General features: G+C 36.4%; 1 protein-coding gene across 1 annotated transcript in view; it reads left to right on the forward strand.

The window, feature by feature from the left end:
* LOC145979813 (para-nitrobenzyl esterase-like) overlaps positions 1-12,609 on the forward strand; it is a 120,387-nt gene extending 107,778 nt beyond the window's left edge. Inside the window, exons 9-12 of the mRNA XM_083112831.1 lie at positions 3,658-3,761; positions 5,839-5,974; positions 8,997-9,111; positions 12,171-12,609. Coding sequence (XP_082968957.1) covers positions 3,658-3,761; positions 5,839-5,974; positions 8,997-9,111; positions 12,171-12,330 — 515 coding nt within the window. The 3' untranslated portion in view covers positions 12,331-12,609. The remainder of the gene's footprint in view (positions 1-3,657; positions 3,762-5,838; positions 5,975-8,996; positions 9,112-12,170) is intronic.
* Positions 12,610-19,884: the final 7,275 nt, after the last annotated feature.

Below are 19,884 nucleotides of genomic sequence, written 5' to 3' on the forward strand. Positions count from 1 at the left end.
ATCCAGAAAAAGGTTCCGAATTTAAATGCTTTAAATATGGAAAGGTTATACACTGTCTCCCTAGGTAGAACTCATTTACGTTTGCTGATTTTCTCTCCCAGTCAGGGATTTATTTACAATTCGTAGACAAGGATTGACCGATTAAAAGTTTCCTTCTAAAAATACGCGCGAGTACGTTTACACTGGAATGTCACACTGCGGTTGTAGAAACCGTATCGCAGGAAAAAAATCGTAACGCTGTTGTTTTCTCATGGGTCACGTTCAAAAACTCCCTTGTGGAAGAGTTACTGTACATGTACGTACATAACGCAATGGACTATATTAGTGTGGCGATCACATTGAGTTCAAACAAACCCATCACGTGTTACTCTGGCTTCCGATCCAGGACCCGAAGCCAATAGGAGCCGTCGATGAGGTAACGTGAGGCTGCTGTGTTCCCAACAGATATCACAACAGGGACGGCCAGTGTTGCTACAACCAAGGGAAGGAACGCGCGCGATAGAATGGGACTACATGGAGAGGGGTAACGTGACTGCAGCGTTTGCGTTTCGCCCATTCCTACCTTGTACCTTAGATTCTCGAGACAGCCAGCACCTGGATTATTATTTGATTTGATTGGTTTGGTATTTACTTTATGCACAGTAAAGCTAATCGGGACTGGACCTAAAGTTTAAAGTGGGATCCGAACCACTGTGTGCCTCCACCGGGTAGCACCTGGATTAGTCTTTCATGCTCACAAGTGAATAATTGTTAATCGTCAGGCCCGTATTCGATCCAAATTGCGTATTGTTTCATTTCAAAACGGAACTTGGACCCTATTTAAACTGATTCGAAAAAAAAGGTTCCTGCACCGTACTTAAATTGATCCTGGAAAAAAGTTTCCTGGACCGTATTTAAATTAATCGGGAAAAAAGGTTCTTCACGGTCCAGAACACATTTACGCTTGCTGATTTTCTCTCCTGGACCGGAATTTTTATTTATTTGAAATTCCTGGACGTTTAACAAGCCCAGCCTAACTACTGCCTATTTTTGGAAGAGTAGGAAAAGATGTATAAAGTCCTTGTCTTGACTGATTCTCACCCAACAGGTCAGTAGGTGCCGGGGGGAGTTGATACCTTCCTGGAGAAGAGGCCTGCTCCAAGAGGTTTATAAAAGCAAACGGTGGAGACACAAAATACACTACGCGACACCAAATCGACAAAGTGGACTCTGTGTTACACTTTACAACTAACTGGACGCGAGAGTGCAAGGAGAGTCAAAAAGTGCACCAAACTAGCTGGGACCAGCCTTTGTAGTCGAGTGAATGGATCCATAATTTGCTGAATGAACCGAGTTTCCAAACCTTGCACAAAACAGTATAATAGTGAGTAAAATATAAAATATTTAATTTCCCAGTGTGACGAAACACGCAGGTGATATTTTGAGCCATCCAGGGAAAAAAAATCTTTCGTTTCTTGGCGGAGGAATATCATATCAATATCTTCTCAAATGTTTGCAGGCGAAGGTTTAAATATGGGTTTTGGAGTTATCAGCGCTCCCGGGTGCTGCAGTCTGGCAGAGGCTACGGGAACTGGTTATCTGTCAAGGACAAAGGTTGCGGCGCCAATTCCCAAGAGAAAAAGGTGGTTCGTTTCTGCCTTGGATGTTGTAGAATTGCGACCTCCGAAAACTCTGATCTGCTTTGTATAGGTTATGATATTAGCGGTACATAAAACAAATGTGGGCTTTTATAATGCCATGATTTGTTTGTGAAATATGTACCACAGAGAGCGACAATAAATTGAAGAAGAAAAATAGCGTGATGGTCTAAATATGGGCTATGACATGAGGTCTAATGCTGAGATCAGATTTTCAACAAATATTTGCATGTTTTTCTTATTTTCGATTTTCCCATTCCGCGTGATTTTCAAAACAACAGATTATTCATAAATATGAATTTTATAATGTTTTAACGATAAATGACTGTTTCTTTAAATTTTTATTGCTTTTTGTGATATTGCCACTAGTAGCCCATAATTAGACCACAATTTTGAAATACATCATTTTACAATTTTTTGGAAATTGCTTCTTTTTTTTAAAAATGGAGACCTTCTATACATTAGCATGCTATTACATTTAAGTATATACGTATTTCATAGATATGCATTTTAAAGGCAGGTGCTTGATATATTATTTTTTTCCTCCAAAAATGACAAAATAAAAAGTGGGCCCCATATTTAGACGTTCTTCTCTAATATATACAATTATATGTAAAATATAGAATTACGTAGGCTTTTAAAATTAACTTAGCAATACAGAACTAGTATGTTGAACGAAATACTGTAGAAGAATTACGACTCAAGACCCCTTTTTCGCCAATTCTTCCAGAGTTAGAGTAGATTCAGCCTCACGTATAAATCTATGATATGATGGGATCACATGGGTCTATATATCAACCACCCTAATTTTTCTACCCTTACTTTGTATTCCTTTTCCTTATTCTTAAGCAGTAGTAGATTTTATCTGTATTTTCCTTCCATTAATTGTAATTAATCTTCGTTGGAAATATACTGTAAAGTTGATTGAAGAAATCACGGACTAAGACTGGTAATTTCTTCTTCCACCCAACTACCGTAAAAATAACCCTAACGGTTTCTAAAGTAATAACGGTCATTACACAGATAAACTAATTAATGCAAGCTTGATGATGCATTTCCTAAAAATATATTTATAGTGCACACAACTGCAATTTATAATTATTATCTATTATCTTTGTGCTTAGTAATAACATCGAAATGTGAAACATTTACTTTTACATAACTTTTTTGTAAGTTAACACGCAGACTAATAAATTTTAACGTAACTTGTAACAGGGCAGCAGAAACGATTGTTTTCAAATTTTCAAAAAATATTAATTTTTTTTGCTTTCACAATTATAAATTACTTCTGACAATGGTTACCAACATTACAAATTCTTTGTTTAGCGTTGAAAAAATCTGCATTAATCATTCAATTGTTACAACAATTAACAGTACATGGGAGGCATTGATTATTTACTACTTACCATAGTTACAGAACTGTGAGTGAGTGATTTTTGTTATGCTTTATTTCTTTCTTCGAAATTTATTTCTTCGCACCAGTTACATTTTCCCCGGTGTTAAAAGGCTTTTGTTATAATTTAGATGCTTTTGTAATATTTTATCTTTAATATAATTGGTAAGTAATATAATTGTTATTATTTTTTGGATTTTTTAAGGCGTATGACCCTATTTCTTTTAATTATCTTAAGAAAGAATCACTAGAAGTTGAATAGAGTCAACATTAAAAAATGAAGATGATCAAATTCTCCATGACATTGACAGCATGGAGGTGTTAGAATCTTCTTAGTATATAAGTATTTTTGGGCGAGGGTTTAATTTAGCCGACATCTAAAAAGGGTTATTAATGGGTTTCTGCAAAGTTTAATATGTTGATACCAAGTTTCCTTAGGTGTATATGGTTGAATTGAATAATATTTCGTAGATATACGAGTAATTTTTCCTTTTATTAGGAAAGGGTATTCAAATCGAAATTTAAATGTAGGTGTCTATGCAGTTTTTATGTGAAAATACGTGTATATATATATATATATATATATATATATATATGGAAATAAATATAATTATTTGTATCTTGTAGGTTATCTGGATCCAGGACAGGGACTTGTCGATGCCATGACGGAGAAGTACTTCCGAAATGTCCACTATGGTAACTTTTCTGACCTGATACCTGGAGTTTTAGATGTAAGTATTACGACTTTATATACTAATCCCAACATACGCTGGATTACTCTAACCTTTTACTTTAAGCTTTGCGAGCAGACTTCATTCTCAGAGAAGAAATTTCATCTGAGAAAGTCCAGGTAGTGGCAACATCGTGGGTGAGAATGTGAGAAGGACGATTAGTTTAACCATTACCTACTCCTCTCAAAAATGAGTAGGTCCATATACTAGCCCAGTCTCTGTGCGCTATTCATCAATTTCTTCATCATTTCTTCGCAAAAAAGCGAGGTAAAATAAAGCAAATCAATCAATCAAACAATTAACAGTAGCTAAATGGTGATTTCAAACACTGACGCCAGCTCTTGTCCGACTTAATTATAATGGCAACAGACCTGATTACCTATTTGTTATTACGTTTCTTGAAGCGGTACAGACAGCATACTAATGGTATATAACAAAGTTTGTAGAACGCCTTTATATGGCGTCCAGTGGCGTCGCGTGCGGTTCACATCCGGATGTTCACAATAATATATTTTCTTTATACTGTATATTTACTCCTCTCCCTTGTAACTTCATCTTCAATTGAAAAAGTGAGAATAACAGTTCAACTTATTTTCAGAAATTTTCCCCCAAAATCACGCTATATTTGAAGTAATGCATTTTTTTATATACAAGTAACACCCTTTTCATTACGTTATTTATAATTAGTAATGGCTAGTCCAAAGTTATTAGTACAACGTGCAATCTCAGGTATGTTCAATGCAAAACTACCATACTTCGCAATCTACTTTTTATTACACGGACCATATGTTAACCAACGGCATTCATTCAGCATTGAAAGCACGTACATCTTTAGCGGGACAGAGGGGAGGACGCGACCAGTCCAGAAAAAAATGTATTTTGTATATTAAGATACTTGTGTATTATACAGAATGCCCCCCCTGCCGCTCACAAAAACTCGGTTGCGATGCTTATGATTGAAGTATCAGTCAATGTGACATTGCTCATATTCCTTGTTCCCTCATGTTTGGTATTTTTTCTCCTAGCATCATTTTGACATAGTTCAGAGAGATTGATTTTTGACAATTTACAGCAGGGGTTCCCAAACTTCTTCGCTTCACGACGCTTTTAGTTTTTCAATATTTTTCCGCGGCGCTCAAGTCAGAATGTAGGCGTATATAACATTTGCGACGCTCGGTTGCTTGTAAGGTAATAGCTATTTAGGCCATAGGGTCCCATACTACATTGAGTATAGTTACTAGGAAAATGCGCATTGAATTGATGTCAATGTAGTCTGCTCTTTCCTTTGCAATTTAAGTTGGTGAGAGTTATTTTCTTGGCATGAAATACGTCTATTTTCTTGGCATAAATACGTTGCACAGTCTGAATTGTCCTTAGACGCACATTTGTAAATCATATAAACCTCGAAAGATATTATGTAACTCCTACATACTAGTTTTTAAAGAAAAGTCGCTCGTCATTATTCCGTGATTTTTAGCGCCCACTGAAATTTAAAATCCGCCAGGTTTAGCGACTTCTTGCTAAAGTTTGCAACTATGTAGCGCAGACCTTTTCCAGTCCTACTAGACATGCCTTGTATATGCTGCACTCTGGTGCCGAATGTAAGAAGTATTATCGCTTGCACCAGGGTTCGCACCACCATGTGTTCGCACAGCGAATTGAATATCTGCGGGGTATATATATCTGCGGCTGTCAGTTTTATGCAACACGCACTGCAATTGTGTTCAAAGCCCTCCGTTGAACACCGTGAGAGTCAGTGTTACCAACCATCTACAAAGGTTATCAGACGTGAAAGAAGTCGCGTCAGAGTAATTGTAAAAGTATTTTTCCGAATAAATATACTCGTATGTATGTGTGCATTAAATATGCACGTAATTTAAAACATAATGCATGGGTGTTCACGTGCTCATGCGAACATTATCAGGCGACGCGGCTGATGGCGTCTGGTAATGATAATGCAAAGCGTTTTGGTTAAATACTTTACCTCTAGTATCATATATTATGTATAGAGAATCTGGAATCGAACTATGCTTTCAAGTTTTACATATTTACTGATCTTAACAAATGTTTGTTCTAGCTTTTGGGGACCCTCTGGATGAAGGCTCCTACTTACAGAGCTGCACAAATCAACTCCCGCTTCTGTGACACCTATTTCTACGCCTTCGACTACTTCGGATATCACCCACGGCTGCCAAATGAATATGACGTCATAGGTAAGATAATGTTTAAAAATCATTATAATATGCGGAGACCAAATCTTGACATCTATACGTACATATTATATACATACTATACAGCTAATTATTAAATGGTTCGATTTGTATTTACGTCTAGCACATACTTCAGAGTTTTAGTGATTGCTTTTTGTATCTTGTCTGGAGAACAATTTTTCCCTTCCCTAGACTTATACATGATTCTTTGTTTGCTAGCAGCCATTTGATTACTGTCGTCTTGGATACGAACTGCCGCTGCCATCCACTACACGTACGTGAGGTGCTGAGGTGCGAAGTGATAGTATGTCGCTAAATGCTTTAGTTGTAAAGGTTAGACAGGTCAGGTTTAGCATTCTTAACATTAATAAAATATCCCTAAATGTTGTTAGGTTAGGTGGATCAGTTTGAGGGCTCTTCGTCCCTAAATGCTTCCGAAACATGATTACGTAACATATGGGCTTGGGTGTGAAACCTCTTCCGACCCTCACCTGAAAATCCGCCAAATCTCCGTGTCTGAGATGAACGAGCACCAAGAATGTCTGCTCACTGCAAACTGCGGACACTCGCATATGCTACATTTCAAAACATAATTTATCCACTAACTAATACTTAGTGAAGCTTTTTACTGCACTAATTAGTTTCACCAAGCTTCAAACGTACTCCCATAATCGTTACCAATATTCTAAAAACACTGCCCAATACTTCTATAAAACTTGCTAAAAATCATTAAACATTTGAAACTTGTACCGAAGATACTACAATCTTGACATGGATCTCGCGCGGTCTCCGAAAAGGGGCCAGTTGTATAAATGGTAGCATGTATTAACATCTGCCAATCGTATTTCTGAGTTCGGTCTAGGCTAGAAGCAGGAATGTACCTTGCGTTCACGAAATCTGAGATATATGTAACTTGAAACAAACCCTTACTTAATTCTCTCTGCCTTGTAAAGCTTCTTGTCACAGTTAACAGTCTTCGAATAAGGTATTATATAGTTCAGTTCATTCAGTGTCACTAGAAAGTACCTCATAGTCCTTGACCTTGATATAGTCCTCATAGTTTATCAAAGTTCCCAAAAAGAAAACACATCTTCAACCATAATCTTCACATAACACATTTTGCCATAAGGAGCGAATTGACAATACCGGAAGCCTCTCCGATTTTGTTAATATTTCGCGTACACACTAAATGAGACCTTCTAATCACTAATATGAAGTTAAAATTTAGGGGTCACGTCTGGAAATTGCGAAATAAGTGAAATTTAGCTCTCCCTGATCCGAACACAAACTCTGGATTTTTCCACGAAAATAATGTTTATCGCAATATTTTACGTTTCAAAACCAAAAATATATGTTCTTGATATTACCACGACATAACATAACCTAAACTAACCTACTTGCTAAATTGCGATCACTTACCGATTGAAAAATCTTAATTTAGTAGTACCAGGTGGTTATAATTAAAGTGACGGTGTTCAGAGTGGTACAGCACGGGCTGTAATGAGAGTAGCAGTCTGAAACTTCGTAGATATGCTAATGAAGCAATGCGCTCGCGAATTATGAAAAAAAAAAGTTCCAATTCTCGCCACCAGGGTGAAAAATGGCGCTGTAAGCAGTCAAAACATGGTATAGTTACAGGAAAAACACTATAAATCGCAGAAAACAATACTCTTTGTAATAAAATATCGCTACAATTTCACTATTCGAATTACATGAACATTACTAAAGGAAATTGCAACAAGCGTCACCAACAACAACCAGGGAGCTCTCACAATGGTTAGGCAATTTCACCGACTTTGACGTCAGAGTTACGGAAAATTCCACGTTTTGACTGCTTACAGCGCCGTTTTGTACCCTGGTGGCGAGAATTGGAACTATATTTTTTTTTGCATAATTCGCGAGCGCATTGCTTCATTAGCATATCTACGAAGTTTCAGACTGCTACTCTCATTACAGCCCGTGCTGTAGCACTCTGAACACCGTCACTTTAATTATAACCACCTTGTACTATATCTTCAAGGTTTCTACACGGAAGACGCCATTTTGATACATGGTTGGAAAGTTTTGGAATTAAGGATTCCATAAATGTAAAATTTAAGGTAACTAAAGAATCGGAATTGGAAAAAAAGTAGTATTAATTGCCCCCGATTCCGGGCTCCGCCCCTGGGGTAATTGACATACCGCCCCCTACAGCTACCGCGGCCTCGCCTCCGCTCCGTTACGCTACGCTCCGGCTACCCGCCTTTTTCTATAGAGTCCCTTTTAATGAAAACATTGAAAAATACGAATGAAAACATGATTTAAAAAAAGTTGAATTCTATTTGAAATTCGCATATATATTTACGTTGAATCATAATTAGTCCTCGTCCATCCTCCTCCATACTCCATTTCACGATTTGTGATACATTAAAACTTTCTTACTCTTATCTTCCGCCATTCCTGCACGATCCAGTTTCAAGTCAACAGTCTTGCAACGCTGTAGACAGCGTAACCGATTGCGATCGTCAATTGTTTATGTCAACAAACATGGTTTACATACTTCTATAAGGAGAATGGATGCCAAAATGAAGATGATTATTATACAACTCCTACAGCTCAATAGTTAATTTCTTCACTTCACCCCAACATGTGAACATCAGATAAACCACCGTCGTGAGTATATAAAGTAGAATACAAATTATAGAGGCTTCCGGTATTGTCAATTCTAGCATGCCATAATAACTTTAGCAAATAGTTATTACAGAGAGAGCAAGGAGCACAGTGATACTAACTCAACAATTTCCAGTTCGTGAAAAAACATTTAAAAATTTGCTCAGTAACCACAAATGTGTCCAAAAATTAAGATTCTCACTTAGAGTGAAACATCCAGGTTATTAGCTAACCATCATTTGCTTAAATTAAAGCATACCATAATGCCAGGGCGTTAGAAACTTGATTCAGTTCGATCGTAAAACTAAGGCTCCAATTTTCGAAATGCCATGTTAATATTTATCCTTTGAGATGCAACATTTGTTTATTTCCACAGGAGTTGACCATGGAGATGAGCTGTCCTATTTCTTTCCATGGTTCTATCTAGATTCCATAAGCGATAAGGTATCAGAGAGAGTCATAGATTTATGGACTAACTTTGTTATTTACGGGTAAGTAATGAATCATAATTTACTTCAATTTACCAATTTCTTCTTTAAACAATATTTGATTATATAGTGTGTTTTAAAAGTAACTCAGTCCTAGTTTTGACCGATTGTAGCATGTAACCCAACCTGTGCTTTGTATTATAAAGCTTCGTCCAATAAGCAAGTTTGAAATACTTTTCATTCACAGTTTACTCCCTCTAGGAAATTAATTAATGGCTCGAGAAGGGTTGTTTTTTCCAAGAATGCCAACTTCGTGAGTGATAAGATATTACAGAAGCGTCATAATTCACAGTTCATTGATTGGATCTGTGCTTTGCTACGCATATGGGGACTGATGTGGGTCACATTCAGCTGCTAACAGTCACTAAAACTAATTGCTAAGAGCTCTAAACCTGTCCCTTCTAAGCTAACAATTCCTAACCTACAATACCTAACCTGGATGTGCCCCACATTAGACCCACATCACGGAGCATGTGCAGCACTTAGCGAATTTATGGGTGAAGTGAAGAAGTGTTGTTTCAGTTTCATTTCATCTTGCTTAGCAACACTAGCAGAATATTTTACAGCATACACAGGCAACATGTATCCAACTACTTAGCATACAAGCAGTGTTCGAATTAATAGGGAAATTCTGCAGGGATTTCCCCAAGAGACAATAGTACCCCTGTGAACAGAGGTAAATTTTCATTCATTCATCTTCAACAGGTACTCGAATTCCTGGGAAAAGAGGTAAATTTCATTCCTCCAGGTATTCCTTCGTGTTACGACCGCACTCAATTTACACAATTCAATGTTTAATATGTTAATTATAAAAAGAAATAGCTGCGTCGTTGTATGACAAATTTCGATTTTGTTTGCTAGATAATGTGATGGCTACATGGCTGATGTAAATTAATTTAAAATGAATAATTTAGTTAGTATACTCAAGCAATATTTTTTAGATTAATACACTTTTATCTCAAGCATGACTTTTATTTGTGAATGCAGTTGTGCAGACGTTTTATGGAATCCTGACTGTGTAAGATTAAGATATTGTTCATAAAGAAGAACCCTTTAGTGCTTCCCACGTCTGCGGTGGCCTCGTAGTAGGCTGGAACGTCTTGTGTTATCCGGAAAAGAGTAATAGTAAGTATATTTAGTGATAAACACCGGGAACGTAACATCCCTCAACAGACTGCTATCCTTGCGATCAGAGGTCAAGTTTAATCCCTCTAGTCATTTCCCTGCAACAGTCCCTCGTATCCCTGCGAACAGAGGTAAATTTGCATCCCTGGCAGGAATTCCACGCCAACAGAATTCCTTGGAACAGACGTAAATTTATATCCCTGGCAGGAATTCCCGGCCAACATAATTCCTTGGAACAGAGGTAAATTTACATTCCTGGCAGGAATTCCCCGCCAACAGAGCATCGTTCTCCTTAGAAGAGAGGTAAATTAACATCGGAGCGAATTTACAATATAGAGAATGTCTCCAATTTCGTTAATATTTGGTATACTAACTAATTTTGGCCTTCTAATCACGAATCTGTTGATAAAATGCATAATAATGTACAATTTGCACACGTGACCCACTCATTTTAACAACAGATTCGTGATTAGAAGGCCAAAATTAGTTAGTATACCAAATATTAACGAAATGGGAGACATTCTCTATATTGTAAATTCTTACCTTTACATTGCTCGCAGGAATTTCCTGACAACAGAATTTCGTATTCCTTATAACAGATGTAAATTTACATCCCTGGCAGCCAGCCCCCGTGGCGGAGTGGTTAGCACATCGCGTTACGACGCCAGGAGTCCTGGGTTTGAATTCCGGTCTGGGCATGGATGTTTGTTAATGTCCATTCATCAATTTCATCATGTCATCACTCATACACATCGTCGCAAATTAGTCAAAGTGGCAGAAAAAGCGAAGTAAAATAAAGCAAATCAATCAATCAAATCAATCATACAGGAATTCAACCGACAACAGAACATCGTTTTACTTGGAACAGGTAAATGTTTATCCCTGGCAGGAATTCCCCGCCAACAGAATTCCTTGGAACAGAGATAAATTTTCACCCCTGACAAGAATTTCCCGCCGTCAGAAAATCGTATTCCTTGTAACAGAGGTAAATTTTTATCCCTGCAGAGGATTGTCGTGGCCAGTCAACATCCGCTCTCAGCTCTAATTTGAACCAAAATGGTCGGGAAGATCAGTGTGATATTTCATAAAGTTACTCATCCCCAATTGCTAAAGCGCTCCCGCTGTTAAGTTTGGCAACCCAGCGCAAAACAACAGTAAATTGTCGTCCTGGTACTGAACCTTGTTTGATTGGGTCAAGGGCAGCTCTGACTCTTTCGATCCATCCGCCTACTCTCGTTGTTCTCCACCATTTTTGTGCTTAAATATCTCGTACGATTTTATTTTCAAATACATTCTTCATTTATGTTTCTATTTATGTGCAAGGGACCAGTTTCGTATACAGACAAAGGTACTGTTTTGTATATCTCCACCTTTAGGTACTTTGATATTAGATGAGACGATACGAGTTTATGTAGCGAAAAGTAACATGTACTAACCTAATTAAGGCTGTGTCCCAAAGGTACAAAAAGCAGGCTTGAAGTATGGTCTTGTCGGAACTGACGTCACCTAGTGCAGTTCTATAACTCCAACTAAACGACCAATCCAGACAGTGCACACTTGTTTCCTAGACTCATTCGCTTGTTGCTCACTTGTTTGAAATCATGGAAGTGGAAAGTTAGCCAGGTGTTGGTTGTAGTCCTTCTATTGTGTGGAAATGTTAGAGTATGAACTTATTAACTTGATATGTGTTTTCAATTGTGAAAATGAATTGTTTATAGCGCAAGAAAAGCAACGTGTTCCTAGTTTTATCAACTGATAGTATTAAGTACTGCTAGTGGAAGTATAATTCCAAAGACTTTCACTTCCAGTCAAAGGCTTCAAGACTGAACTGCGAGACCATTCCCGAAGTATGTTCGCTTCAAGTATGGTCTTGATCTTTCGGACACGGCCCAAGTTTTCTCTTAATTGTACTGTTTATGTTGAATTACTTCTTGCAGTGATCCTACACCGTCCAGCACCCCAGTCAATGGGGTTCCCAACTGGTTACCCTATACTGAGAAAAACGAGCTTTACATGAGGATCGACGAGGAATTCACTATTCAGAAGAACTTCAAGAAGGAGTACACAATCTCTTCCAAAGAAGGACTTCCACGATAGACCCAATGAAGTTGCTTAAGATTTAATAAACATTTTACAAGTGTCTGATAGTTGTAGAACAAATGACTAGCTTAAGTTTTGTAGCAATTCTTCGCTAAGGCGCAAGATTTGTGAAAAATGTTGCCATAAGGATGGGCATATATGGATTGTTTGTCAGGAGTACGTTCATATAGAGTTACGTTGTTCGTTTTCTGTCTATGTGTATGTATAACGCTCACTGTATAATGGTGTTACGAATGTACAGTATTTAAAACATTTTACATAAATGAATCTTTTGATATTAATAAACATAAATCTTGTTAGTTATTTCTCTTCTATTTTGTTTTCAGAGGTGAAAGGAGGATAAATGATGGAAAGGCGATATTTATGAAGAGGATCCCCTTCGAAAGTCCTACCAAATACAACAATTGAATAATGAAAATATACTTGTTTAGCATTTGTTGTACAATCGAGGGTTATTTTTTTCCGTCGAACTTACACGAAGGCAAAGATTATAGTAGATTGGGATCACACGTCTTTGAATGACAGCTCTAAATAAATTGTATGCATATTACTAATTATAATAATATGCATACAATATTAATCAGGAGCTTTACTTTTCGTCAACTGGATTTAACATCCTCTTTTGTTATTCAATAAATATTTTTTAATATTTTTGACATTAATGTCCTTACCGGGACGGTTGTGTTTAAATGCAAATATTGGCAATCTTAACTACACGTAACGTGATGTTATATCTCTATTCTTATGCTGTCTTTCTACCTATTCATGCAATAATAACTATACAATATTAATTAACGTAATATCTATTATTGCAAATAGATCAAAAAGTATTTTAATTTAAACATTATTATTATTATTATTATTATTTCTGAAACAGTTCGGATCTCCTGAAATATTCGTGCCTAATCGAATGACATTCATAAGAATGATGAAGCGGGACCGGAATTTATTTGACCACTTTAAGTTACTTCGTTGACTGATTTAATTAACTGAACTTATTTGCAATTTACGTTAACCGCAACGAAGAAGATAAGAGTACAGATGGAAAGAAAGCAAAGGAAGGGTTCCTAATTTTACTTAAAGTATCGCTACATTAAAAAAAAAATGAATGTACTGAGGAAAGCGCTGTCAAGATGATTGGGCGTTGAATTTGAACCAATGTCCTTCCGTATGCGAGCAGTCTCTTTAGCCATACAGCTAATAGAACAGGTAATTTAAGTACACATTCTTTCACAAGATGAGATGGACCTAAAAGCAATCGGTGGAAAAGATTGGATTGATCTGGTTCAGGATAGAGACAGATGGATGGTTTGTGTTGCTGCAGCCTTAAACTTTCGGGTTTAAGAATGCTAGAGACTTAATATACTTTCACCAATAAACTAATCAAAAAGAAAGCTCTAGCAAAAATGCAATAAAAGCACAGAGAGGGTAATTCCAAAATGGTCTGACGTTTCCTAATTGTTATTTCACCCATCATAAGTAATTTATGTGAACGTGAGTTGCATGTACTAATGGGGAAAATCATAAAGTTTATGTTTAATTCCAACCTGAAGTTGATTGTCGTAGCACTAGGAGGCCAGCGGATGGAAAATAGCTCCATTTCAGATTGAGTTGCTCTATCAGTATGTGCAACCATAACCCACTATGATCCTTCCAAATAAATTTAAAGAGGAAGAGATGTAATTCAAAAGAGGAAATGGTTATTTACCGTATTTGCTGGCATATAAGACACGGGAGCATTAGTCGTATACATAAGACTTTTTTGTACACATTTTTTTTAGGACAAAACAGTATCACTTAATATTATAATTATAACATTTACATCTACTTTCTACTTACCTGATCTAACTAGGAAAGACTACATTTCAATCTTCATCAAAACCCAGACATTCATTAGACATTCATCTCCAGAGCAAAATGAAGAATCACTTGAAACCTCTTCTAAATGAGAATGTGAGTCGTCATACAACAAATTGTCTTCTATACATCCAGTGAATTACTAACGCCACACTTCTTCAATGATTTAACCATTTCACAGCATCCCATGAAGCTTTGACTCATTCACAACCTTGCGAAATGCTAGGCCTTTTCCTTCTTCCTGAGTATAGGCGTACAAGACGCACCCTTTTTTGCAGACCTACTTTTAAAAGAAAAAAGTGCGTCTTATACACCGGCAAATACGGTAATTGACGAGATATCGTGTACACAAACTGAAACTCTACACATTTTTTTGTAACTTTCAATAACCATCAGGGGTGTAAGGGGTGATCTTCCACGTAGTACACCCAAATGTCAACCTCACTTCCACGTTAGTGCACCCTGGACTTAAGACTAACGAGGCTCTGGCGACTGGCCCCATGGCCAGTATAATTTTGTTTGTATTGTCCTGTTCTTTTGTCCTTATGTGTGCTGAGTGCCCCTTTACAGCCTCAGCTTTTAACGAAAGTCAGAAGATTTTATAATTTTAGTTATACAACGTTAGAGTTGTTATTTGTAGAGGTAAGGGGCTGGCCCCCGTATACTGTGACGGGAGCAAAATAGCCTAAGTGCTGACGCTCCCAAAATTTTAAATTCAATTCAATTCAATTCAATTCAATAACCATCAATCGCACCTGTATGTTGAGATATTTCCATCCATGAGCCACTGCCCAGTTTTTAAAATTGACTAATTCATTCATCAATACCTGTGCTGTAGGCGCTATAACGTGTGTATTTAAGAAACGACATTGATTTGTACCTAACACATTCTTTGTAGGTAACGTTATTCCTCTCGGTTGAATAATTATCAGCTTCTAAAAATATGAAGTGATACATTGTTCACATCTCACTCGTGACCTAGAACTTGCTTCTGATTTGTTCTGCTACGCAAAATTCTAAGGAAATTAGACCCGATTCTATTTGTGCAACATGCTATGACATGAAAATGCTATTTCTTCACTTTACAAGGTATTTTTTTTTTTTTATAAAATATTTATTGGTTGTGGACAAAATCCATGCACCAGTTAACAATTTATCAATTGGTATTATATACATGTATGCACTTAATATTTACTCACAATTATTCGTTTCATAATAAATAGTTTCCAAATTTCATTACACTTTTACAGAATTATATTAGACTTATTAAGATATTTTGTAAGAATATGGATTACCGAGGATGAAGGTGAAGTCAGTAAACAAGGCAGTGTCAGTGGCGCTTGATGTCCACTCCTGTACAATTCCTGTAAAAATGGTTCTCTGTAAGTTTCATAAAGTTTGCATTGAAATATAATGTGGTTTGGAGTTGCAGTATATTCGTTGCACAAACAAACTGGTGAAGTCACTAAATTCTTCTTGTAAAGGTGAGCTGCGGCGATAGTGTGATTTAACCTGCAGCGCATTATAGTTGTGAGGGAACTCCGGGAGAGCTGAATCTGTTTAAACCAACAATCCTTTGGAATTCTTTCTTGTATAGAATAGTAGGCCTTACCGCATTGAGTGCCAGTATTTGTCCACAAGCTTTGCCAGTCAGTAAATAATATTTTTCTAGTGTGTGATTCCAAAACTACGGACGGAATCTTTATTGAAAGCGGCCGTTGGATTGTTTGATTCGCTGCATATTTTGCCAAAGTATCTGCTATATTGTTCCCTTCTATTAAAGAATGTCCAGGTGTCCAAATAAAGTTGATATCATATCCCAATCTCGTTAATTTCAGTGTGAGTATTCTTATGTTAACAATGTACCATTCCGTATGACATGACCATGATGCAAACTGTAAAGAATTTAGCACAGAGGCTGAATCGGTTGCAATTAGAACTGAATTTAACTTCTTTTGTACATAAAGCAATGCCTGTCGTATTGCAAAAGCTTCTGCAATGTAAATGGACAGATACGATGGCAAAGGAAAAATTTTGAATTCTGCAGAATTATCACAGTAAAATGCTGCTCCTGTTTTTCCAGACGTTGATTTTGAAGCATCTGTATATATGTGATATTCACATTGTAATTTTGAATGTATGTAGTCTTGATATATATTATTTGAAATTGTAGGGATTGTCTTTCTGAAAACTCTACTTGGGTAGGCAGGAAAATGAATTCTCATGGGAGATATCATATTGAAGTAGTCTGTCATGAAGCATGGTGCATTAGGTAAACGAATAATATTAGCTTGAAATTTATTAATGTCCTTATAAGCATAATATAGTATAGGTAATCTGGATTTATATTTTGCTGTACGTCTGTTGAGCATCAAAGAGTCTAACAATTGAAGTTTTGGTATGATCGGAGATGTCGTGTTGGCAATTTTCTTAAGTAAAAATTTGCTCGCAAGATATTTAACTCTAAGTTTGTATGGTGGATCTCCCACTTCTACGAAAGTTGCTTGTTTTGGAGTTCCTTTCCAAAGGCCATAAATCCTGGATAAACTGCTATATTGGATAGAAGATAGCGTGTTAAAAGCCCAACTTAGATTATCATTGTACATAAAGGAACCATACTCTAGTCTTGAGTTTAGCATCTGTTTATGGATCTGATGTAATAATTTAGGATCAGCACCCCACTTTTTCTTAACTGTCAACATTTTTATTATGTTAAACACTTGAGATCCCTTACATTGTGCCAGTTCTACTTGTGACTTCCATTTAAGTTTTTCATCTAATATAAGTCCCAAAAATTTATGACTTCTTTGTTGACTGATAGTTTTTCCGTTTATATTTATTGATATGCATGAATGAGATCTCTTCTTATTAAAAACTACCACCGAAGACTTATCTGGATTTACTTCAATTCCATTGATATCACACCATGATGATAATTCATCCAGAGATTTTTGAATTTTTTGAGCCCCTTCTTGCATATTTTTACTACTAGTGTATATAACAATATCATCTGCATATTGTAATAGACGAGTGTGTTGAAGAATTTTTGAGCCTAAATCTGCCGTGTACATATTAAATAGCATGGGACTCAGCACTGCGCCTTGTGGTAGACCTTTATGTGTATAACGTGCGGTGGATAACTGTCCTCCATATCGAATGTATAACTTACGTGCCAATAATAATCCAAGAATACTTTTTATAAAATTACGTGGAACGTTCATTTTCTCCAATTTTTGTAACAGTATATTTGGAAGGACAGAATCATAGGCGCTACTTATGTCTGTCAACCTGTAGTAGCACCATTTTGAATTCGAAAAATTCCTATGCCAGGATGATCTATGGGTTTTGTATAGTTTTGAACAACCTTTAAAAAGTTTTGAATCCGATTCAGTTTTTCGTAATAACAAATTCAAAAATGCTACTACAGGTTGACGCCTCAGTAGCACTTTCACCAAATTCAACGGAAACGATGCCATTTCGTAGTCTAGGTTATGTATCGTTTTGAACAACCTTCAGAAAGTTTTGAATCCGAAGGACAACTTCAAAAATTCAAATTCAAAAATGCTACTATAGCAGCACTTGTTTTGAATTCGAAAAATTCCTATGCCAGGATGATCTATGGGTTTTGTATAGTTTTGAACAACCTTTAAAAAGTTTTGAATCCGATTCAGTTTTTCGTAATAACGAATTCAAAAATGCTACTACAGGTTGACGCCTCAGTAGCACTTTCACCAAATTCAACGGAAACGATGCCATTTCGTAGTCTAGGTTATGTATCGTTTTGAACAACGTTCAGAAAGTTTTGAATCCGAAGGACAACTTCAAAAATTCAAATTCAAAAATGCTACTATAGCTGCACTTGTTTTGAATTCGAAAAATTCCTATGCCAGGATGATCTATGGGTTTTGTATAGTTTTGAACAACCTTTAAAAAGTTTTGAATCCGATTCAGTTTTTCGTAATAACGAATTCAAAAATGCTACTACAGGTTGACGCCTCAGTAGCACTTTCACCAAATTCAACGGAAACGATGCCATTTCGTAGTCTAGGTTATGTATCGTTTTGAACAACCTTCAGAAAGTTTTGAATCCGAAGGACAACTTCAAAAATTCAAATTCAAAAATGCTACTATAGCAGCACTTGTTTTGAATTCGAAAAATTCCTATGCCAGGATGATCTATGGGTTTTGTATAGTTTTGAACAACCTTTAAAAAGTTTTGAATCCGATTCAGTTTTTCGTAATAACGAATTCAAAAATGCTTCTACAGGTTGACGCCTCAGTAGCACTTTCACCAAATTCAACGGAAACGATGCCATTTCGTAGTCTAGGTTATGTATCGTTTTGAACAACCTTCAGAAAGTTTTGAATCCGAAGGACAACTTCAAAAATTCAAATTCAAAAATGCTACTATAGCAGCACTTGTTTTGAATTCGAAAAATTCCTATGCCAGGATGATCTATGGGTTTTGTATAGTTTTGAACAACCTTTAAAAAGTTTTGAATCCGATTCAGTTTTTCGTAATAACGAATTCAAAAATGCTACTACAGGTTGACGCCTCAGTAGCACTTTCACCAAATTCAACGGAAACGATGCCATTTCGTAGTCTAGGTTATGTATCGTTTTGAACAACCTTCAGAAAGTTTTGAATCCGAAGGACAACTTCAAAAATTCAAATTCAAAAATGCTACTATAGCAGAACTTGTTTTGAATTCGAAAAATTCCTATGCCAGGATGATCTATGGGTTTTGTATAGTTTTGAACAACCTTTAAAAAGTTTTGAATCCGATTCAGTTTTTCGTAATAACGAATTCAAAAATGCTACTACATGTTGACGCCTCAGTAGCACTTTCACCAAATTCAACGGAAACGATGCCATTTCGTAGTCTAGGTTATGTATCGTTTTGAACAACCTTCAGAAAGTTTTGAATCCGAAGGACAACTTCAAAAATTCAAATTCAAAAATGCTACTATAGCAGCACTTGTTTTGAATTCGAAAAATTCCTATGCCAGGATGATCTATGGGTTTTGTATAATTTTGAAGAACCTTTAAAAAGTTTTGAATCCGATTCAGTTTTTCGTAATAACGAATTCAAAAATGCTACTACAGGTTGACGCCTCAGTAGCACTTTCACCAAATTCAACGGAAACGATGCCATTTCGTAGTCTAGGTTATGTATCGTTTTGAACAACCTTCAGAAAGTTTTGAATCCGAAGGACAACTTCAAAAATTCAAATTCAAAAATGCTACTATAGCAGCACTTGTTTTGAATTCGAAAAATTCCTATGCCAGGATGATCTATGGGTTTTGTATAGTTTTGAACAACCTTTAAAAAGTTTTGAATCCGATTCAGTTTTTCGTAATAACGAATTCAAAAATGCTCTTACAGGTTGACGCCTCAGTAGCACTTTCACCAAATTCAACGGAAACGATGCCATTTCGTAGTCTAGGTTATGTATCGTTTTGAACAACCTTCAGAATGTTTTGAATCCGAAGGACAACTTTAAAAAATTAAAATTCAAAAATGCTACTATAGCAGCACTTGTTTTGAATTCGAAAAATTCCTATGCCAGGATGATCTATGGGTTTTGTATAGTTTTGAACAACCTTTAAAAAGTTTTGAATCCGATTCAGTTTTTCGTAATAACGAATTCAAAAATGCTCTTACAGGTTGACGCCTCAGTAGCACTTTCACC

Source organism: Lepisma saccharinum, chromosome 26 (genome assembly GCF_977018435.1).
Source record: "Lepisma saccharinum chromosome 26, izLepSacc3.1, whole genome shotgun sequence".
NCBI lineage: Eukaryota > Metazoa > Arthropoda > Insecta > Zygentoma > Lepismatidae > Lepisma > Lepisma saccharinum.